This window comes from Lithobates pipiens, unplaced genomic scaffold, assembly GCF_037356315.1.
Source record: "Lithobates pipiens isolate NorthernLeopardFrog02 unplaced genomic scaffold, aLitPip1_a1.2 Scaffold_35, whole genome shotgun sequence".
Lineage (NCBI taxonomy): Eukaryota > Metazoa > Chordata > Amphibia > Anura > Ranidae > Lithobates > Lithobates pipiens.
In genome coordinates this window covers 25,563,379-25,587,135 of record NW_027507811.1, presented here as the reverse complement: position 1 = coordinate 25,587,135, position 23,757 = coordinate 25,563,379, and the positions used below count along the sequence as shown (strand labels likewise).

The window sequence follows — 23,757 nt, the reverse complement described above, 5'->3', positions numbered from 1 at the left end:
AGGGGAGGAGCCAGTGTCTCTCAAAGGTGGCTGTCCTGAAAGACGATTGGGGAAAAACTGTCACATGCTCTTAAGTATTCAGACCCTTTGCTGTGACACTCATATTTAAACCGTTTTTTTTTTTTTTAAAAGCCAGCAGCTACAAATACTGCAGCTGCTGACTTTTAAAATAGTGACACTTACCCGCCCAGCGCGCCCGCGATGTCGGCACCCGAAGCCGATCTCTCGATCGTCTCTCGGGTGCTGCCGCCGCCATCTTGGCTATGGGTATCAGGAAGTGGAGCCTTTTGGCTTCATTTCCCGGTTTCCCCATTTCCAGCGGAGTCGCGCTGCGCTATAAGGACGGTCCCCGCTGTCTCTGGGATCCGTGTGTTTCCCAGCAGGCAGCGGGGCATTTTCGGAAAGGGGCGTAGATTCTGCGGAAAGGGGCGTACCTTCTGCAGAATCTACGCCGGAAGTGGGTGCAGATACCTGTACTGTACAGGTACCTGCACCCCCCTCCCCCCTGAAAGGTGCCAATTGTGGCGCCGGAGGGGGGGGGGATTCCAATGAGCGGAAGGTCCACTTTAGGGTGGACCTCCGCTTTAACTCAGGTGCTGTCCATTTCTTCTGATCATCCTTAAGATGGTTCTACACCTTCATTTGAGTCCAGCTGTGTTTGATTATACTGATTGGACTTGATTAGGAAAGCCACACGCCTGTCTATATTAAGACCTTACAGCTCACAGTGCATGTCAGAGCAAATGAGAATCATGAGGTCAATGGAACTGCCTGAAGAGCTCAGAGACAGAATTGTGTCAAGGCACAGATCTGGTCAAGGTTACAAACAAATTTCTGCTGCACTTGAGCTTCATAAGAGCGCAGTGACCTCCATAAACCTTAAATGGAAGACGTTTGGGACGACCAGAACCCTTCCTAGAGCTGGCCGTCCGGCCAAACTGAGCTATCAGGGGAGAAGAGCCTTGGTGAGAGAGGTAAAGAAGAACCCAAAGATCGTTGTGGCTGAGCTCCAGAGATGCAGTCGGGAGATGGGAGAAAAGTGTAGAAAGTCACTGAAGCCCTCCACCAGTTGGGGCTTTATGGCAGAGTGGCCTAATGGAAGCCTCTCCTCAGTGCAAGACACATGAAAGCCCGCATGGAGTTTGCTAAAAAAAACACCTGAAGGACTCCAAGATGGTGAGAAATAAGATTCTTTGGTCTGATGAGACCAAGATAGAACTTTTTGGTCTTAATTCTAAGCAGTATGTGTGGAGAAAACCAGGCGCTGCTCATCACCTGTCCAATACAGTCCCAACAGTGAAGCATGGTGGTGGCAGCATCATGCTGTGTGGGTGTTTTTTAGCTGCAGGGACAGGATGACTGGTTGCAATCGAGGGAAAGATGAATGCGGCCAAGTACAGGTATATCCTGGACAACAACCTTCTCCAGAGTGCTCAGGACCTCAGACTGGGCCGAAGGTTTACCTTCCAACAAGACAATGACCTTAAGGAAGGAGTGGCTTCACAACAACTCTGTGACTGTTCTTCAAGGGCCCAGCCAGAGCCCTGACTTAAACCCAATTGAGCATCTCTGGAGAGACCTAAAAATGGCCGTCCACCAACATTTACCATCCAACCTGACAGAACTGGAGAGGACCTGTAAGAAGGAATGGCAGAGGATTCCCAAATCCAGGTGTGAAAAACTTGATGCATCTTTCCCAAAAAGACTCATGGCTGTATTCGATCAAAAGGGCGCTTCTACTAAATATAAGGGAATACTTATTAAGGTTACCAAAGATGTACTAAGTCAAAGGTCTAAGATAATATGCTTAGGCGTGCATTTCAATAGGTTCAGAATTAAGATGCAAGATGTTGACATATCAGGAAGCATCTGTCTGTGGTAAGGGGCACAGGGATAGATAGGACTGGTTACGCAAGAATATGGTCAGTCAGCAGATGCTGAAAAGGCAAAATAACTATCAGAAGATTGTATTTAACCTTTGACTTACATAATGTCATGAGTTTAAGAAAATTGTTGATGTATGTATGAATTACCCTATTGGCCCCCCCCACAGGGCGTGCTTTGTAAATTACCACATAAAAGACGGTCCACTTTCCATTAAACTCTGTAATCAGTTACCACGTACCCACGAGCGAGTATGTGTATTTGGTTATCCGCCGGCGTTTGGGACCTCCATTAAGCCACTCCAGCCTAGGCTATCCAGGGGAATCTAGAAGACGAACACCTTACAGTTTTGGTACCAGAAGTGGGGTTTGCACAGGTAAGTCATATTTACACCTTTTACCTCTTTTTATGGTAATTGGCGTTTATGCTTGACCTGTCCAAACAACCATTATAAGAAATGTAATTGTATATATATATAAACTGTGCCTTCGCAACGGACTAGGCTGGTCCCTTGGGGGGTGAAAAGGGTTCGCAGGTATTGAGGAGTCTGACTAGGTTGGTCCGACTATAAACTAAGAGAGATATTTATGATTATATTCTAACACGGGAGGTATCATATACGCCCGTGACATAAGGATTGGCTAAATGGACGCCCACTTTGAGAAGTTTTAAAGTGCACTATAAATAATGAAATGCATCATGATGTGATTGTAAAGTTTTAAAGCTGAAATCTTAAACCATAAAAATATGTCTGTTTCTCTTTAGGTGCAAGCGTAAGTATATAGAGTATTAACGTTGTATAAGATATAATTATATAGAGTGGATATCTGTTTGAATAAACCCAAATGTTGTTAAATGAATACAGAGTATTAAGAACCAGATTGTAGTGAGGTAGCACCCGCCTGTTCACACTGCACGCTAGGTTTATTTTTTCTTAGCATTTATGAAAGGTAGATTCTTTTGACCACTAGACCTACAGGCTTCTCTTGCAGACTTGGTGTAAGAGGGGTATATCCCGCCACTAGGAAAGATTTACCCTTCATCATATATTAAGGGTAAATCTTCATAGTTTTATATAAGTCCATCTGCCCCAAAAAAGATCAGGGATCCTACTCCCAGACCAGAGACCGGATTGTTGGACAAACCGGGTGTTATCACCTGTGTCCTACCACTAGACACACACTGCCCAGACTACTAGATGGGGAATTCTGCAGCAACCCAAGCCATGTCCACCCCATCACCCTATGAATTTGTCAGTAATATGATCCCTGGCCCCCAGGTAGAACCATTTTGGACACAAGTCCGAGAAAGGTGTCAGCAATTGGGGATACATGACCCAGGGCCATATGGTCCTTGTACTGAGGAAGACTGGCAGGAAGTAAGTAAAATATGCCAAATCCACAAAAATTCGTACCCTCCAGGGAAGTGGGAAAATATTCAATATATAAAAGATTGTTACCATGCATGGGATAAATGTCTACACAAATATAAAAAGAAGCATATTAATAAAACTACAAAGCTTACTCCAAATATAGGACCCAGTGCTATGGCTGAAGCCCCTGCACCCCCTTCACCTCCCCCTCCCCCGCCTCAATGTCCACCCCCACCTTATGTTATGGTAAAAAACGAGGATGGGACGCCAGGTCCATACCTTCAACTATATCCTTCACTGGATCCTGTAGTCCTAGCCGCCATAGCACACACCACAGCAACACCACAACAAGTGGCCCAATGGGAACAAGTAAGTAGGGGCAGAGAGGAAGAGGGGAGACAGGAAGAAGTTACAGGACAAGAAGAGGTGGGTAGTCCCGAAAAGCAGGAATTAGAGGCAAAGATAAAAGAGTTTGAAGAGAGGAAAAAGGAGGAAGAAGAGAGAATAGGGAAAAGGAGAACTGAGTTAGAAACACTTATGGAAGACCTAAAACAAAAAGAAATAGCCCTCGATGAGGCAGAAAAGGCAGAAGTGGATAGGAAAATAGTGTTAGAAAAGAGCGTCACGGAGCTGCAGCAGCAGGCTGTAAGCGCAGGACGACATGACAGATGCTTTGGATGCACTGTCGCCTGTGTTAAGAAAATAGGGTCCTGCCGCTTTAAGAGTTGCGGTGGGCGGAGCCAAAAACGTTAGGAATCACGAGGCAGAGAGGAAGACAGGGCCAGTGTAGAGCGGAGGAGGAAGAGATTCCCACCCACCCTCCCCTTTTTTTTTTTTTGGTGACGGGTCTTTTTTGGGAAAAGCGGGTTTGGGATTGGCAGTGTCCTGGGGGGTAGTTGAGAAGGTTAAGTGGTACAGGTGGAGAATAGGTGGTACCCATCCATGGTGATGGGGGTGGTTGGATTGGTACTTCACGGTTACATGGGGTTAACCGGAAGAGTAAAAACGGGTAGGTCACTGCATTGGTTGGTATAGCCTCCGAGACAGGGGATTCCGTCTGGAGGTCAAGAGGTTAAAAGGTAATGTGCAGTGACCAGTAGGGTCGATTATATATGACCCAGGATACAGTTTACTGGAATGTTTACAAGTTATGGTTATTTATTGAAAGTTATATTTGTTATTTATATTTATATATCTATTTTGGTTAAATAAATCAAGGCCTGTTGGCCCTTTACTCCAAACTCAGTCTGGTCTGGTTAATGGGGGAGTTGGGTTTGGAGAGTTGGGATATGTGGAGAGGGTTAAATAAGTATGCAGAAGTAGGTCAGACAATACAGATGTCATGTATCAGAAAGACTTGGAAAAAAGGGAGAAGGAATTCCAGGAGGGAAAAGAGAGAGAGGAACATAGGATGGAGGACTTACAAAAGGAACTAGAAAAGTTAAGAAGGCAATTAGGGAAGAAGGAGGAAATGTTAAAAGAAGCGCAGGATAGGATTATAGCACTGCCCCCCACCACTACAAGAAGCCATACAAAAGAGACACCTATTCCCAAAACTGAGGAGTCAGGTCCAATTAGTAAAACAGGGACATTATCCATAGAAGAGGAAACTGAGAAAGAAGCAGTAGGGGCTTCATTCAAAGCACCTTTGATGACCATGGGGAACACCGAGGTGCATATACCATTACCTTTGGGTACACTCTCCAAAATAAAAGAACTATGTCCCAATCCCAAGAAGTATCCACGAGATGCAGGTACCTTTCTGGCAAAATATAGTGCAGGCACAGGGCTTGACAAAGATGACATAAAAAGTATTCTTAGCATTGTAGACCCAGACAGCCCAGAAGTAGCCCCTGTAAACGACCTATGGACAACCCATATCCAGACCGATAAGGATTGGATATCCTTTTGGAAAGGCATGGGAGGTCATTGGTCCAAATTATACAAAGGACCATCTGCACTCCAAGAACTGATCCTAGCCAAGCAGGGACCTAAAGAGAAATTCTATGATTACTGTACCAGAGTATACTCCCTATGGAAAGCTGTAGATGGGGCCACACCACAATTATTTACCACTACCATCATGTCGGGAGGCGATCCCAAAGTGACGCAATTGCTCAAATTCACAAACCCCAAATGGGCGGAGCAAGCACCAGATGAATTCATGAAGGACGCCAGGTCCAGAGAGACTTCAGGGGTCTTTGAACAAAAAGGGGGAATTTTCCCCTCCTTGACACAAACACAAACCCTAGTCACACCTGAAACCTCATCCTCACCACCGCACCTCATGACCATGCAGCCCTACCCACCTGACCAAGGATGTTTCAATTGTGGGGAACAGGGACATTGGAAATCACAGTGCCCATATAGACAGAGGGTGAGCTATCCAAGGGGCAGGGGAAGGGGGTACAACGCTGCTAATCGCCCCCCCCCTCACACTACAAGGTACCCCCAATACCCGCCACCTCCCCAAACACCATCTCAAAACCATGCGCTTACACAGCCACCCTACACCCCAACCTCTAACAGACCTCCCCCTCGAATCCCCATGCAGTGGCCGTCTACCCGACAAACACACCCCCAATAGGGATGCCTAGAGTATGTCCCTTCCCTCAGTCTGGTGTGCCACAACCTATCATGGAAGAGTCTACCACAAGTTATATTACGCGTAGACAACCACATAGTGTGTTTCCTGCTTGATTCAGGTGCCACTTTTAGCTCATTAAATGATGAGAGGTATGACACACCACTGTGTACTGAGGGACACTCTATTGGAATAAATGGGACATCGGTTACTCATTCCGTCACCCCGCCTTTACCAGTCTCTACCCCGGATGGACTAGAGCTATGTATGCAGAGTTTCGCTGTCCTGACTTCCTGTCCAGTATCCCTAATGGGCAGAGATTTATTATCCCAGTTAAACATTACCATTAAGTTTGACAAAGACGGCTCCCTCACTGCAAGTTCCCCTCTTTGTGACTTACACAGCCCAAAAAGACATGCACACAGGAGTTTCTTTCTGATGATACCTTCCTCCCTTGACCATCACACAATTTGGGCAGAAAACAAAGGTAGTGTGGGCTTTATTAATTGCACACCATATGCACCCCAAATGCGATCAGATGCGGGGATACAATATCAAAAACAGTATCCCCTACCCCCAGAGAAAGTCAAAGGCATCTCCCCTCAAATTAATGATTACATATCAAAAGGTATCCTGAAACCAATCATCAGTCCCTGGAACACGCCCATTTACCCCGTAAAAAAGGCCAGTGGGGAGTGGAGACTTGTACAAGACCTAAGGGCAGTTAACAAACAAGTGATTCCACTTCCACCCCTAGTCTCAGACATCACTTTTATCTTCTCATGTATACCGGCACATTCTCTATGCTACACAGTGATTGATTTAGCAAATGCCTTCTTTAGCATTCCCATTGCGGAAGAGGCCCAGCCTATGTTTGCCTTCTCCTGGACGGAGGGCCAGTTGACGGGTCAGTTAACCTGGACACGCCTGCCTCAGGGGTATGTTGATAGTCCTGCTGCCTTCTCTATGGTACTCAATGAGACTGTCAAGTCTTGGACGCCTGAGCGAGGGTCGGTGCTAATACAGTATGTGGACGACTTGCTCTTGTGCAGTCGCACTGCTGAAGATTGTGCGGTCGATTCCACATCTCTGTTGAACCATCTAGCCCACATCGGGCATTTAGCATCCAGAAAGAAGATACAGTGGTGTATGCCACAAGTGGAATACTTGGGGTGCATACTAAAAAGGGGGACAAGGATGGTCTCACCCAAACGCGCCGCAGCCCTACAAGCTCTGAGCCCCCCAAAAGACAAGGCAGCCCTGCTCTCATTCTTGGGCGCTGTGGTATATTGCCGCCAGTGGATCCCCGACTGTTCTCATTATGATGGCATACTAAGAGAGGCCACCGCCTCAACAGCCCCTAGGCAGGTTGATTGGACAGAGGAACGGCTTAAAGCCTTCCAGGCCCTATTGAACAGTTTGTCATGTGCACCCGCCCTGGGGTTGGTAGACTATGGTAAAGCTTTTCAACTATACTGTGTAGTCTCGGGGACCTCTTTTGCCACGGTTTTGACACAACAGCATGGAACAGGCTACCGCCCTGTCTCCTACCTATCTAAAAAACTCCCCCTTCAGGTTCAAGGCATGCCATCATGCCTTCAGAATTTAGCCGCTTGTGCTATGGCCGTACAAGATGCCAACAAGATGGTCTTGGGACACCCGATGACGCTTTACACCACACATTCTGTCACCCACCTCATACAGAACATGAACACCCAACACATGACCTCACAAAGACTCAGTGGATATGAGATTTCCCTCATGAACACAGACAATCTGTCTCTCAAATATGTTCCCGCCAACAACCCTGCCGTCCGTCTCTTGCACTCCATGTTACGCCTACCACAAGACCCAGACCAGTTTCATGACTGTATAACACAAGTGGAGTCTATCACATCACCAAGACCAGACCTCACCGACGTACCGATTACCAATGCAGACAATGTTTTTGTGGACGGTAGTTGCTCCCGTCCCTCCGATTCCACCTTCCAAACAGGATATGCAATAGTCCAGTTGCCAAACAAGGTATTAGAAGCCAAACCACTGCCCCCCTCTTCGGCTCAGGTGGCTGAACTAGAAGCCCTCACCAGGGCCTGCATTTTATTTACAGATAAGAAGGTGAACATTTACACTGAGGCCGCGTACACACGGGCGGACTGTTCGCCCAACCTTGTCCGCTGAACAGTGTTTGGGCGGACAGTCCGCCCGTGTGTGGGCTTTCAGCGGACAGTTTCAGCGGACAGTTGGACGGACAAAGTCTTTCGGAAATTCCGAAAAACTGTCCGCTGAAACTGTGTTTGAGCGAACAGTCCGCCCGTGTGTAGGCTACTTTCGAAATGAGCAAACTGTTCCCGCTCGGAAAGTCCGCCCATTTCGAGCGCGTGTACAGGTAGGCGGGACCCGCGAAGGAGACGTCGCGGGCTCCGCCGCCTGGAATGGGCTTAAAGGGGAACCCCAACGCCGAAAAAAATCGGCGTGGGGGTTCCCCCAAAGTCCACACCAGACCCTTGTCCGAGCACGCTACCCGGCCGGCCAGGAAAGGGGGGCGAGCGAGCGCGCCCCCCCTCCTGAGCCGTACCAGGCCGCGTGCCCTCAACATGGGGGGTGCCTTGGGGAAGGGGGGGCCGCACGGCCCCCCCACCCCAAAGCACCTTGTCCCCATGTTGATGAGGACAAGGGCCTCTTCCCGACAACCCTGGCCGTTGGTTGTCGGGGTCTGCGGGCGGGGGGCTTATCGGAATCCGGGAGCCCCCTTTAAGAAGGGGGCCCCCGGATACCGGCCCCCCACCCTATGTGAATGAGTATGGGGTACAATGTACCCCTACCCATTCACCTGTGAAATAAAGTACAAAAAAAAACACAACACAGGGAAAAAATATTTTATTGCACAGCTCCGGGGGTCTTCTCGCCGGACTCCTCCGCTATCTGTGTGTAGCTCTTTTGCTAGCGGAGGAGTCCGGCTTTCTTCCTCCCCGCCGCCGGCCTCTTCTCCCGACTTCGGGGGTCTTGTCCCCCTCTTCGGTTCTTCTGCCGGGCCACCGCGCCTTCTTGTAGCTCTTTTGCAGGCGGTGGCCCGGTCTTCTGTCGCCGCTGCCTTCCGTTCTTCTGTCGCCGCCTTCGGTTCTTCTGCCGGGCCACCGCGCCTTCTTGTAGCTCTTTTACAGGCGGTGGCCCGGTCTTCTGTCGCCGCTGTCGTCGCCGTCGCCGCCGCCGCCGCCTTCCGTTCTTGTTCTTCTTCTTGTTCTTCTTCTTCTTCTCCTGGAGATGTTGACTCGACGCTCTCTCCGGCCGGAATGCCAGGGACACGCTCCGCTGCCACTTATATAGTGACAATGGGGCGGTGTCACATGGTATATGTCACATGGGTTGGTCACATGGGTTGATGTCACATGGGGACTATGACATCGTAAGGGGGCGGGGTCACCATGTGACCAACCCATGTGACATATACCATGTGACACCGCCCCATTGTCACTATATAAGTGGCAGCGGAGCGTGTCCCTGGCATTCCGGCCGGAGAGCTCGTCGAGTCAACATCTCCAGGAGAAGAAGAAGAAGAACAAGAAGAAGAACAAGAATGGAAGGCGGCGGCGGCGGCGGCGGCGACGGTGACGACAGCGTCGACAGAAGACCGGGCCACCGCCTGTAAAAGAGCTACAAGAAGGCGCGGTGGCCCGGCAGAAGAACCGAAGGCGGCGACAGAAGAACGGAAGGCAGCGGCGACAGAAGACCGGGCCACCGCCTGCAAAAGAGCTACAAGAAGGCGCGGTGGCCCGGCAGAAGAACCGAAGAGGGGGACAAGACCCCCGAAGTCGGGAGAAGAGGCCGGCGGCGGGGAGGAAGAAAGCCGGACTCCTCCGCTAGCAAAAGAGCTACACACAGATAGCGGAGGAGTCCGGCGAGAAGACCCCCGGAGCTGTGCAATAAAATATTTTTTCCCTGTGTTGTGTTTTTTTTTGTACTTTATTTCACAGGTGAATGGGTAGGGGTACATTGTACCCCATACTCATTCACATAGGGTGGGGGGCCGGTATCCGGGGGCCCCTTCTTAAAGGGGGCTCCCGGATTCCGATAAGCCCCCCGCCCGCAGACCCCGACAACCAACGGCCAGGGTTGTCGGGAAGAGGCCCTTGTCCTCATCAACATGGGGACAAGGTGCTTTGGGGTGGGGGGGCCGCGCGGCCCCCCCTTCCCCAAGGCACCCCCCATGTTGAGGGCACGCGGCCTGGTACGGCTCAGGAGGGGGGGCGCGCTCGCTCGCCCCCCTTTCCTGGCCGGCCGGGTAGCGTGCTCGGACAAGGGTCTGGTGTGGACTTTGGGGGAACCCCCACGCCGATTTTTTTCGGCGTTGGGGTTCCCCTTTAAGCCCATTCCAGGCGGCGGAGCCCGCGACGTCTCCTTCGCGGGCCCCGCCTACCTGTACACGCGCTCGAAATGGGCGGATTTGCCTCCTCCTTACGTGGGCGAGTCCGTTCATTTCAAAAGTTGAGCGAACTGTTTGGCAAGTTCGCTGAAACAGTCCGCTCGTGTGTGGGCAAGTCCGCTCATGCAAATTTTGAGCGGACTGTTTGCCGAAACTGTTTGACGAACAAGGTTGGGCAAACAGTCCGCGCGTGTGTACGCGGCCTGACAGTAGATATGCATTTGGGGTGGTGCATGACTTCGGAGTAATATGGGCTAAAAGAGGTTTTAAAACAGCGGATAATAAACCTATTTCCAATGCTACCCAGATTCAGGCACTTCTTCGGGCTATTTTGCTCCCAAAAGAGGTGGCAATAATTAAAGTAAAAGCACATTCTTCAGATAATAGCAGACTTTCCAAGGGAAATGCCTTAGCTGACCGAGAAGCGAAAAAGGCAGCCCAGTCCTCCACTAGGGTGACCACATTTTCAAACTGCCATTCAGGGACACCCCCCCCCCCCCATTCTTGCCCAAAAAAAGATGTTTTTTGATACCTGCCAGTGCCCTCCTCCTTCAGTTATACAACAAACACAGGGAATGCAGTTAACCCCTTTATCACCCCCCCTCCCCCCTAGTGTTAACCCCTTCCCTGCCAGTGACATTTTTACAGTCATATGTGCCTTTTCATAGCACTAATCGCTGTATAAATGACAATGGTCCCAAAAATGTGTCAAGTGTCCGATCTGTCCGCCATAATGTCGCAGTCCCGATAAAAAAATTTTTTTTTAAATTGCTGATCGCCGCCATTTCTAGTAAAAAATTTTTTAAAAAATATATAAAAATGCTATAAATCTATCCCCTATTTTGTATATGCTAATGCTTTGGCGCAAACCAATCAATATACGCTTATTGCGTTTTTTGTTTTTTTTTCAAAAAAATTTGATTATGTATAAATCTATATAAAACTTTCAGATATTCAGATGGAAACTTCATCAATAATATCTCATCCTAATTTGGGAACAGGAAGAATTATGTTCTGCCTATGACAGAAACTATTTTAAGTCTTTTAAGGCTTTTAAGAAGGCTTTTAGTGATATTGTCCTTGTAATAGAACACATGTACATAAGACAAACATGCCCACGCTAAAGTGCAGTTATTATTTGATGTGGAGCATCTGCAGGTTTTAATAATTTAATAGTGACTAAAGAATAAGGGGAAGTGTAAAGAGAAACAGGTCGTATTTGCCAACAAGTTGCTGTATCACATTATAGAGCTGGTCATGATATTTGCTGCCAGCCTGCAACAACAAACACATACCTGGAAGTTTTGCTGGCAGCTCGGAGTTGGGTCGTGGCCCTCGTGGGCGGGAGAAGGCTCAGGAGGAGAACTGGAGAAGTCGGGCTGCTGGCTGGCAATGTGCTGCTTGCAGGCAGTGGCTGGGGAAGTAGGCTGGATCCTGCCTTACAACAGTGCCGCTACAAGTCAGGAGACTCAGGAGGAAGAGATCCGAGATACTGGGGGCTGCTCTCTCTCTCTCCCTGCTGCTGCGGCCGGAGGCGGAGATGGAGAGGAGGGGGATAGAGTGGACTCAGAGGCGCGCTGCTTAGCCATAGGGTAACTGCCCACGTGTCAGCCGACGTCACTGGTTGCTAGACGCGGGGCGGCCCTAGCAACCATACAGTCCAGCAAATGTTTATCAAGGTGGCAGACTGGCTGTGTGTTTTTTTTTTTTTATTCCGGGAGCCCGGGACACTGTATTGTCCCGGAATGAAGGTGCCCGGGACACGGGACAAAAACATTAATTAAGGGACAATCCGGGACACGTGGGCACCCTATCCTCCACCCAGGAGCCCACCCCCACGTCCATGTACTTTAAGGATCATTTCACCTGTCCTAACTTTAAATCTGTAGTGGCACAAATGCAATCATTAGCCACTGAGGAAGATGTCTTGTATTGGGTGAAGGCTGGCTTGACCAAAGACCCAGAGGGTCTGTGGTCAAAAGAGGGGAAGATATTGGGAATACCTGAGGCAAGCAGTATTCTAATTCTCTCCTACCTTCATGGTCCAGGACACATAGGTGCCGTCCCTTTAGCCACTATGTACACCAAATCTTTCTGCACAAACGCCTTGAACAAACAAGTCAAACTCCTGGCCACAAGTTGCCTTACCTGTGCTCAAAACAATGTGCAGGGCAAACGGCATGGCCTACATGGTCATCTACCCCCACCAATAGGTCCCCTTACAGATTTACAAGTAGACTTCACACACATGCCAAAACAAAAGGGGAGCCTAAAATTCCTGTGCGTTGTCGTAGATAAATTTTCAGGCTGGGTTGAAGCCACTCCCTGTGCAGGTGAGACAGCCAATATAGCAGCAAAATGCTTGCTGAATAACTGGATTTGTAGGTTTGGCATACCAACATCTATTTGGTCAGATAGGGGACCTGCATTCAGCTCCTCAGTTACCCAGGCTGTGGCTAAATTGTTAGGGCTGCAATGGAAACTACACATCCCCTATCACCCTCAAAGCGCAGGGGTAGTGGAAAGAATGAATAGAAATATAAAGGATAAATTGAAAAAGGCCACAGGGGGCACAATGAAGGGATGGCTTGATCACCTCCCTTCTGTGCTATTCCAGATTAGAACGGCACCCCACGCCAGAACGAAACTTTCACCTTTTGAAATTTTGATGGGAGTCCCCGCAAACATAGAATTACCCCCATTAGACCAAGACACTGATATTGACATTTATTCCCAACAGGAAATGTACGTGAAAAACCTGGTAAGTATGCTTCATGAAACGAACGAACAAGTTTCTGTCACCTTCTCTCCTATCTCCACAGAGCCAACACACCCCTTCATCCCAGGAGATCAAGTGCTAGTCAAGCAACTGGCCCACAAAAAGAGGATCGGACCAATCTACTCTGGACCTTGGAAGGTTGAAAAGGTGTCCAGAACTGCGGTCCTGACTGACCAAGGAAACACCTGGATCCACGCCAGCAGGCTGAAAAAGTGCCCATCGCTTCCCACAACCCCCGACCCCCAACTATTAAAGAAGAACCCGACCCACCCGAACAGCTACCGGAACTGCAAGAGATTCAGGAAGGCATTGGACAATTAACCCTTGAAACCCTACACGATAGCGAGGAAGAAGGACAAGCATAAGAACTTATAGAAATGTTTTTACCTTCAGTGTCAGGGAAGGCTGTATGCCTTTGGGGTAGTCTGGTACTACTTGTATTCCTGCCCACATGGTTTATAGCCAACTGTATATATCATCCAGAAGACTTAGGTCTATTAAAAGGGATATGTGGACCACCTAAGATGAATAATACCCCCGGCCAAAGACATAGTAGAAGTATTGTACCCGTTAATGAGTCACCTAAGGGACTGACTGACAAGATGTTACTACTAAAATTCAAATATAGCTATGCTCAAAAATCCGGTTTTGAGAAATGCTGGATTTGCAGCAAGCTACATCCCAGTACAGCTAGAATCCCTCTCATGGCAGTCCCCTTGAATTTTACCCCCCTCCTTAATGGAACACCCCCTATTGTCCTAACGAATGTTACTAGGACCCTTTCAAATAAAACCCTCACTTTCCAAATTATAGGTAGAAGCCACTTCCCAGACTGGTGTTTCCGACTGGGAAACACCACAGATGGAGCCGAGGTTTGCAAACAAGCAAAACTTAACATTTCAATGACATCGCTTAACAGTCCTTCTTTCTTCCATACTTCAGATCCCACCCTAAATGCCACCTTTTTAGACTTTCTTAGCTCCAGTACTAAGTCTACAATACACCAATTAATATCAATTCTGGTGCTCTCTGGCCTTTCTGATACTCTTAGGAACGTGTTCCATAAACGGCCCCTAGCTCTAGGAAATACCATATATATATGCTGCGGCAAACTCTGTCACCCCTGGATCCCAACCAAACCCCAGGGGTGGTGTTACCTTGCAGCCCTGGTTCCTATCATGGGGGTATTAGGGGATAACAAGGGAAGTCACCTCCTTGAAGCTAGCATGCATCCTAGATATCCCCTTAGACACCGTAATAAACGAGAATTGTTTTTAGAAAAAGATATGGCCTGGGCATGGTTCCCTTCCTGGACAGGGTGGGGAATTGACCTAATGAAAAGATTAAATAATTACACTGGCATAATTGATGAGATTCTGGAGGAAAATTCTGATGACATAACCAAACTAAATCTAGAAACTAGGGCAATTAGGAAGCAACTAGAACTACATGAGTTGGCTATAGAAAGTATGAGTGCAGCCCTTACTGGCCTCTGTGAGACTACTGAGGATTATGAGTGCTGTACCTGGATTCATAATACCAGCATCGAAGTCCCAGACTATTATGACGTTATTGCCCAACACAGGGAAGAGGTAAATAAACTACAGAAAGAGGCAAGAAACATAGGAAAAAACTGGGATCCATTCTCGAGCAGTTTTAGTTTTGGGGGATTAATATCTTGGCTCCGAAATACTGCCATGACAATTGCCACTGTGATCCTCTTCATTCTATTTTTATATGCCTGTTATAAGATAATCAAATGTTTATGTAAAAAGGGAAACACGGCCGCTCCGGAGGATCTGAAACTCACTTCCATTGTTAAAGGTCCAACGGTATGGTATAAAAACCAAGAGCACAAGGGTTCGGAGTATGAAGCCTGTGCTATTAAATTAGAAAAGGAATGATCATTATGTAAATCACAGAATGATCAAAGGGAGGATTATAAGGGAATACTTATTAAGGTTACCAAAGATGTACTAAGTCAAAGGTCTAAGATAATATGCTTAGGCGTGCATTTCAATAGGTTCAGAATTAAGATGCAAGATGTTGACATATCAGGAAGCATCTGTCTGTGGTAAGGGGCACAGGGATAGATAGGACTGGTTACGCAAGAATATGGTCAGTCAGCAGATGCTGAAAAGGCAAAATAACTATCAGAAGATTGTATTTAACCTTTGACTTACATAATGTCATGAGTTTAAGAAAATTGTTGATGTATGTATGAATTACCCTATTGCCCCCCCCCCACAGGGCGTGCTTTGTAAATTACCACATAAAAGACGGTCCACTTTCCATTAAACTCTGTAATCAGTTACCACGTACCCACGAGCGAGTATGTGTATTTGGTTATCCGCCGGCGTTTGGGACCTCCATTAAGCCACTCCAGCCTAGGCTATCCAGGGGAATCTAGAAGACGAACACCTTACACTAAATACTGAGCAAAGGGTCTGAATACTTAGGACCATGTGATATTTCAGTTTTTCTTTTCTAATAAATCTGCAAAAATGTCAAAAATTCTGTGTTTTTCTGTCATATGGGGTGCTGTGAGTAGGGTTGCCACCTGTCCGGGATTCACCCGGACAGTTCGGGTTTGGAATCATGCATCCAGGTTTCACACTGCCTGAAACCCGGACACATTATTCAGACCGGACTATGACTTCCAGATACATCTGGATGAGAGGTGCTGACTGCCAAGGGGTGAGTGAGCTCACCATCCATCCCTGTCTGTGACTGAAGTCTCTCTCCTTCTCTCTCCTGCCTCTGAGTGAGTACACTAAGGTAAATTCAGGGTTCTCAGATCACCCCTTACATCAGAGTTCCCAGGCCACAGTATTCCCAGTTACATCAGAGTTCTCTCCACACATCAGAGTTCTCAGTGTTCTCCCTTAAATAAGGGTTCCTAGAGTATCCCTTATGTCAGAGTCCCCAGTGTTCTTCCTTACATCAGAGTCTGCAGAGTCTCCCTTTACAGTGAAAGGGAACTCTGCGAATTCAGATGTAAAAGGGGAACTCTGTGGACTGTGATGTAAAGGGGGACTCTTGTTATTAACTTCATATGATTAGAATTGTTATTTAATAGCAAAATATGTGTATAGTTTATACTATAAAAAATTGCTGTGTGCCGCTAAAGTGTTCGGGTTTGACGTGAAGAAAAGGTGGCAACCCTAACTGTGAGTACATTAATGAGGAAAAAAATGAACTTAAATTATTTTAGAGTGAAAAATTAAGGGGGTCTGAATATTTTCCGTCCCCACTGTATATATATATATATATATATATATATATATCATAAAATTAACATTGTTGTTGCTATCATAATTATTACACCTGCATTTAGAAAAACCGCCACTAGATGGCAGCGCTCCTCTACAGCATGAATCATTATAGAACTACAAACACTAAAAAGTTGCATTTTTTAGACTGTCCACACGAGGGCAGACATAGAGATCAAAGCTTATCTGGAAGTTCGACTCTCCTTTTGGAACGCAAATACCGGACGCACTTTGGAACGCACAGTGCAGATGTCACCTATCAGAGCCCTCACACAGGGGGGGGGGGGGCTCAGCAATGCACTGTGGGTGTTGTAGTCTTTTCAATACCCTTCCCTGGGTTAAACTTCCACTTCCTAGGATGCAGCTGGACCTGTGAGGGTAATATGGCTAGGCAGTAGTAGATGATGCCAGAGGACTGATGTTAGGATGGAAGAAACAAATGTAGAGAAATGTCAGTTGTAGTCTAGGGGGAGGAGGGGAGCTCATCTCACCAGCAGGGTATGTGTTCTATCATATATCTATTATATTCTGTGTAGTATTTTATTACATTGCTATATATTTATTAAATAGATTGTCTATATAAGAGAGTGTCTTCCTGCGCGTCCGTAGATGTCAGCCCCCCCCCCCCCCCCAGGAACCTGGGTCATGTGGGTTCATTTTTTTCCACTACCCTTGCCAAATTCCCAGATCAAGACCGCTAAGGACTATGTAATGCATGGACTGAAGTTTGTATTTTTTTTTATATATTTTTAGTGGATCCAAAATATTGAATGGCAATAAATGTATAGAAGAGTCTTCTATAGGTCAAGAGAATTTCCGGGACAGCGATGAAGAAGGAGCCAAGTCACATGACTGAAAAGATACTGAACCTCACCCTGGAGATCATCTACCTGCTGACCGGAGAGGTGAGGAGGATTCTGGGAGGTCACATGACATCACTCTTATCTCTATTAATAAAACACAGACCTGACCGGAGAGGTGAGGAGGATTCTGGGACTATAGTTGCCAACATTGTAAAAACATTTATAGGGACACTTTTTGGCCTGTGGGCGGGGTCTTATGATTAGGGGATGGGGCATTCGTTTAACATACAGGGGGGAAATAAAAACGCAGCATGCTGCGGCGAGAAGTCGGTGTAGTTTAAGCTATTGGGCGTGATTTAAAGGAGCGTGACTCAAAAGGGGTGTGGTTAGAGTCTGATATGAACGAGGGATGGAGGGGAGAAACAAAGGGAGAAAGAGCAAAAGAAAGAGGGATGGAGGTACAGCAGGCCCAGATCCTACAACACAATAGCAATATATGTTATGTATTTATTTTATTTTTTTAAGTTTAACAGCAGATAAACATACTCCAAACACCTGTTGGCACTTCAATCATCCCTGAACCATGGTTGTTATGATGACAGGATGATTTCTATTATTACATTGTAATATAAAAAGAAATAGTTAAACTCACCATAATGTAGAATCAGTGGAAACCCAGAGTGTGTCACTTGCCAAGTCACCTGTTATCAGGAGTCTCCAGCGGAGTCCCTCCATGCATCAGGCATTCCCAGCAGAGTCCCTCCTTATATCAGGCATTCCCAGCAGAGTCCCTCCTTACACCAGGCAATCCCAGTGGAGTCCCTCCTTACATCAGGTGTCCCCAGTGGAGTCCCTTCTCTCATCAGGTATCCCCCAGTCAGAGCCCCCCTCTCATCAGGTATCCCCCCAGCAGTGGAGACTGTCTCTGCCGCCATTACAGAAAACCAAATCGAATAGGCAGAGTCAGTGGAACAAAATAGGCAAAGCCGGCTGGGTGGCTGCCAATAGAAGTTAAGCTGCAGCACCGCCCACCCCACCTCTTCCCACATCAGGTCACAGACAGACCGGGAGCAGGGCGGGAGGTGGGTGGTGCAGCAGCTCAATTTCTGTTGGCGGCCCCTTGTTTGTTCTAGTCTTCAAGAAAATGGCGGCCGGTGGAGACAGTGTCTCCGCTGGCCTCTAGCGGTGGCAGCGGTGGCAAAAAAAAAAAAAACATTGGGAAAACAAAGGATTTCCCAGGAGTTGTGAAAAACGGTCTAAATCCCGGGGATGTCCCGGGAAATTCGGGACAGTTGGTAAGTATGCATGACACCACTCTTATCTCTTTTAATAAAACACAGACCTGACCGGAGAGGTGAGGAGGATTCTGGGAGGTCACATGACATCACTTTTTCCGTTCCAACAGATAATGAACAAGTCTGGAGATAATATAACAATCACAGTGCCTCCAACTCACTTCCTAATACCCGAGAGAAGGAATAAGGAGAAAATTCTAGAAGTCACCCAGAAGATCATTGATCTGCTGACAGGAGAGGTGAGCGGTGCTGGGAATTCTGGGACATTATCCAGTAACAGACAAGGGATGTGTCTGGATGGTGACTGTATCATTGTGTGTGTCAGGTTCCTATAAGGTGTCAGGATGTCACTGTCTATTTCTCCATGGAGGAGTGGGAGTATTTAGAAGGACACAAGGATCTCTACAAGGACGTCATGATCGAGGACCAGCCGCCTCTCACATTACCAGGTAAGAAGAGACTTTTTATCTTTTATTGCTGGAAAGGTAACAGTTGACTTTGTCCCATCACCAATAATGAACCCTCAATTATATAACACGCATGACCAAGGCATCCCTTGGACCCTTTAGTGCCTCTTCTTTTTATGATTGGTTTCATCCCATTCCACCATCTCACCACCGTGTATCTCTCTCTCTTCAACAGATTTACTATTTAGAGAGTCCCACGTCCTAATTTTTCCATCAAAGGACTGTTTAAGTGAAGATACCATCATCAAAATCAATCACTCAACTACAAAAGCCTCACCACAAGAACAAACCAAGTCCCATACTCTGGAGAACATCACTGACACACCAACTTCATGTCAAGATGAAGAAGATCTCCCGCGCTTCGATGATTCTGCACATAACACACAATATCCCTCTACTCAGATTAGAGAGGAAACCTTCTTGGCTGAAGAAGACTTTACGGCCACCAGCCATTCAGTGACCCAATATAATAACTTTGATCATGAAGTGGCTTCTGATGCTTTCCAAAGCTTTGAGAGGTTTGAACATCAATTCTCTGATTCTGATCTTGAAGACCATTTTACAGTACAGAAACCAGTTTCTCATAGTGCCTATGGTAGGCCACCAGTTGGTAGACACCAGAAACCCCCCCCTGGAAGAAAGACCTGTACCTGTTTGCAGTGTGGGAAATGCTTTCTCAATACCTCAGAATTGGCTGTCCATCATAGGGCTCACACTGTAGAGAAGCCATATGCCTGCATGCAGTGCAAGAAGACCTTCAGCAGGAAGTCAAACCTTGCCATCCACGTCAGGACACACACCGGGGAAAAGCCCTTTTCCTGTGCTGTGTGTGGCAAATGCTTCAGCAGCAGCTCTGACTGCATCGTCCACCAGAGAATCCACACGGGGGAGAAGCCTTACCCCTGCTTCCAGTGCGGCCGATCCTTCGTCAGCAGCTCCCATCGCATTTCACATCAGCGCACCCACACTGGGGAGAAACCACATTCGTGTTCCCTCTGCGGAAAGTGCTTCCGAAACCGTTCTGACCTCCATATCCACGAGAGGACCCACACTGGGGAAAGGCCATTTTCTTGCCCCGAGTGCGGGAAGGGCTTTGTGTGTAAGTCGTCTCTTGTACGGCACCAGAACCAAAAGTTGCATCACGTTGAGCTTCAGGGCATTGACGGGACCTGATTTTATTTCAGACACGTTTGTAAGAAGCGTTTTATTTAGTTGGGCTTTTCACAACATCGTCTGAAGCTCTTCAATATTTACTGTCTTAGAAAGTCTTAAGGAGAACATCAGTGTTGGACTAACAAGGACACTTTGCATTGCAGTGGAATCCAAGTTTTCCTACATCCAGACAGTTGCACGTCGCCATCATGTGAGAGATGACTACACACCCCTTCGAAAGCACTGGGATGACTTTAGTGCTGTTGCACTTTCCAGCTCATTAACCTGCATTCTCCATTGGCTGGTCTCCATCAATAATAAAAGATACATTTGCCTTGATGTTGTTACTATTATCTGAAACTGTTGAGAGGGATACATTTCCATCCATCTGGGCTATTTGCCAAAGGTCATTTTCAGCCGTGTTAACAAAATACCTAAAGGTAACGTTGTAGAGCCAAATCCGTAGCTATCTGATGAGTTGTGGTCCAGTTGGCTAAGCCATAGTGGTTAGTGAAATGGCTTCTGATACTTTCCAAATAATCAATCTCCAGAAACGACTCTTTACCAATGCACGTTCAATCCACTGCAGTTTTTGGTCACTTGCGTAGGTCTTCTGTCCATGTTGGGACCCTGTTTATGTTGGTTGACCGTTTTAGAATTACCATCTGCTCCCATGATGCCTCCAAGTCCCCTGACCCACCCAAATAAAGATGGTATACCATAGAGTGATCAGGAAGGGGAGATGCCAGGGACTAACCATGACACTTGTGCTGTGAAACCCATGGTGTTGAGGGATAATCCAAATTTGGAGCCCACTGCACCTGCAGATCAACACCAAGGCATGGCTCACATGTTGTCTACAGAAGGACCTGGGAGGTGGGATGTTCAGGTGGAAGCAGCCAGCTAGTGACTCTGCCTGAACACTTATCTCTCTCCTTTTTCAAAGGTCACCTGAGCAATGCCATGCCATTAGGGCAGTAATTGGAGGGAGCCCAGATTGAGGAAGATTTTATACATTGAATGTACATATTCATAAACCTAATTTAGTGCTACCCCCCGCAGGAGCTGCTGGATATCTTGATTTCCTCTATTCCCACACAGCCAGGTAACACACATTTCCAACACAAGAAATCAGTCCATGGGCTTGTTTTATTGGGAAAACAACTTGGATAGGGTATAGGGATTATAGGATGCCCAACTTGACTTGAAGAAACATCAGATGAGAACAAACATCCTTCTTTATGTACACAAAAATGAAGATCCTGAACTGTACGCCCTTCGTCGCAGTTTCTGTGGATCAGTGACAAAGTTCTTTACGAACCAGGAGCTCTCAGTCCCTTTTAGGGAAATAGCACAAAGTTGAAACTGTATACAGCAATATATCTCTTCAGCAGAACCTCACTCTGTTCTGACACTTGCAGATACTACCAGCCCACCTGGCTGCTCGACTACCAACCCACCTGGCAGCCCTGAAGAACAACCCAGGACAATGGATCAGGATTTAGCACAACGCTGTCCCTGGAAAGTGTGCAACGTCTGGCATTCTTTCCCCTTCTATGCCTCTGGGTGTGCTGAGGTACTCACACTGTCCTTTGCTCCCCTGTGCACTGGGTAAGACTCCTGTTCAGGCCTCCATCTGTTTAGATCTTGCCATGCCAGTTCGGATGTTCAAAGGTAATGGAGATTCCTCTCTTATGCCGCGTACACACGAGCGGACTTTTCAACGTCCAAAGTCCGACGGACTGAGTCCGTCAGACTATTCGATCGTGTGTGGGCTGCAACGGACTTTTGACTCGCCAAAGTCCGAAGGACTTTAGAATATGGAACATGCTTCAAATTTTCCCGACGGAACTCCGCCGGACCCGGGTCCCTTCGAAAACTCCGCTCGTGTGTATGCTATTCCGACGGACTAAAACCGACGCTAGGGCAGCTATTGGCTACTGGCTATGAACTTCCGTATTCGAATCCAGTCGTACGTCATCACGTTCGAATCCGTCGGAGTTTAGTGTGATTGTGTGTGGCCAAGTCCGCTCCGCCGAAAAGTCCGTCAGAACTCCGTCGGAACTCCGGCAGAACTCCGACGGAACTCCTTCGGAAGTCTGTCGGACATAAGTCCTCTCGTGTGTACGGGGCTTTAGGCTTCCTCTCCTTCATTTTCTCAGCTCCCAGCCTGGAGGACAAGCCCCCAGGGTCCCCTCCCAGGCCACAGGACAGCAACCTTTAGCACTCCATCTTCCACCCAACTCCCCTACTGGCATTGCTCCACCACATTTAAGGGCTGACCCGGCCACGCTGCCAGGCCCTCTGCCTGGGGATTGTCCAAATTCCCTTAAGTATGCAGATCAAAACCTCCTGGCCTCCGCCCACTGACTTCCAGCATTTTCTCCAAGGTTCTAGATCCAGGGGGAGGTAACAAAGACCTGCCCTGTAGAGCCATCCAGCCTGACCTGAAGTAACCCGACCTAATTACAGACTCTCACAGTTATCATGAGTCATACAAATAAATGTACCTACACAAAGTGCACACTAGAGGGTGCTACACATATGTGGTATTTATTAGAATAACATAAGGGAGACACAAACTACTGCAGGGAATTATCCCCATTGTGGGAGGGATAGAGACACAAAATCCTGCAGAAAATCTCATCATTGTGGGAGGGGCAGAGACAATAATTACTACAGGGAATTTCATTATTGTGGGAGGGGCAGAAAGACTAACTACTGGTGGGGAAGCTCATCATTGTGGAAGGGGCAGAGACACAAACTACTTCAGGGAAATATCACTATAGTGGGAAGGGCAGAGACACTAACTACTGGGGGAAGATCTCACCTCTGTGGGAGGGGCAGAGCAGAGACACAAACTACTGCAGGCGAATTTTACCATTGTGGGAAGGGCAGAGACACTAATTGCTGGGGGGGAAACCTCACCATTGTGGGAGGGACAGAGAAACAAACTACTGCAGAAAATCTCACCATTGTGGGAGGGGCAGAGACACAAACTACTGCAGGGGAATTTTACCATTGTGGGAGGGGCAGAGACACAAACTACTGCAGGGGAATTTTACCATTGTGGGACAGAGACACTAACTGCTGGCGGATCTCACTATTGTGGGAGGGGCTGTGACACAAGGAAATCTCACCATTGTGGGAGGGGCAGAGGCACTAACTACTGTGGGGAGAGCTTACCATTGTGGGAGGAGCAGAGACACAAACCACTGAAAAGAAAAGTCACCTTTGTGGGAGGGGGAGAGACACAAACTACTGTTTTTGTAATCCCAGATCAAGGTCCGAAAGCTTCAGAGAGTCTTGGGTGGGATGAAGCCTTCAGTCTTGTGCCCAGGTCTTACTGGAGACCTGCAGGCTGTGTGAGTGTGCTGGTGTGCACACTCATAAGTGAGGCATGGCCTAAGCTCTGAACTCCCATTTGGAGACAGGTGTGTTCTCCCATTGGGAGACATGCGTACTCTCATCAGGAGAGGTGCTCTACTCAGAAGACAACACTCCATGTTGGAGGAGAGATTCCATACCTATAGGTAAGGTTGCCACCTCATCCCTTTAAACCCGAACACATATGAATTCCACAGGTTCTGTGGCTGATTAAGGTGGTAATTAAACTCACTTAAATTAGCCTCAGAACCTGTGTGTTCGGGTTTAAAGGGATAAGTGGCAACCCTACCTATAGGACTGGGAGAGTTGAAGTTGCTAAGTGAGTCCAGGAGACTGGGA

The 23,757-nt window shown here is 47.5% G+C and overlaps 1 protein-coding gene across 2 annotated transcripts; it reads left to right on the top strand.

Annotated features, from left to right (window-relative positions):
* Positions 1-16,322: 16,322 nt before the first annotated feature.
* On the top strand, positions 16,323-20,370 carry LOC143956323 (gastrula zinc finger protein XlCGF66.1-like). Of its 2 annotated transcripts, XM_077466537.1 has the most exons (5): positions 16,323-16,812; positions 17,068-17,219; positions 18,523-18,651; positions 18,738-18,861; positions 19,055-20,370. In XM_077466537.1, exons 2-5 carry the CDS (start codon positions 17,142-17,144, stop codon positions 20,050-20,052), a joined length of 1,329 nt encoding a protein of 442 aa, XP_077322663.1. In that variant the 5' UTR covers positions 16,323-16,812; positions 17,068-17,141; the 3' UTR covers positions 20,053-20,370. The 2 variants fall into 2 exon arrangements, with proteins under 2 accessions (XP_077322663.1, XP_077322664.1); XM_077466538.1 differs by lacking the exon at positions 16,323-16,812 and having other exon boundaries at positions 16,878-17,219.
* The last annotated feature ends 3,387 nt before the right edge of the window (positions 20,371-23,757 follow it).

Coding starts and splice junctions, on each gene's coding strand:
- LOC143956323 (XM_077466537.1), top strand. CDS start 17,142: ATGAAGAAGGAGCCAAGTCACATGACTGAAAAGATACTGAACCTCACC. Junction 17,220..18,522: donor TCTACCTGCTGACCGGAGAG/GTGAGGAGGATT, acceptor CCGTTCCAACAG/ATAATGAACAAGTCTGGAGA. Junction 18,862..19,054: donor GCCGCCTCTCACATTACCAG/GTAAGAAGAGAC, acceptor TCTCTTCAACAG/ATTTACTATTTAGAGAGTCC.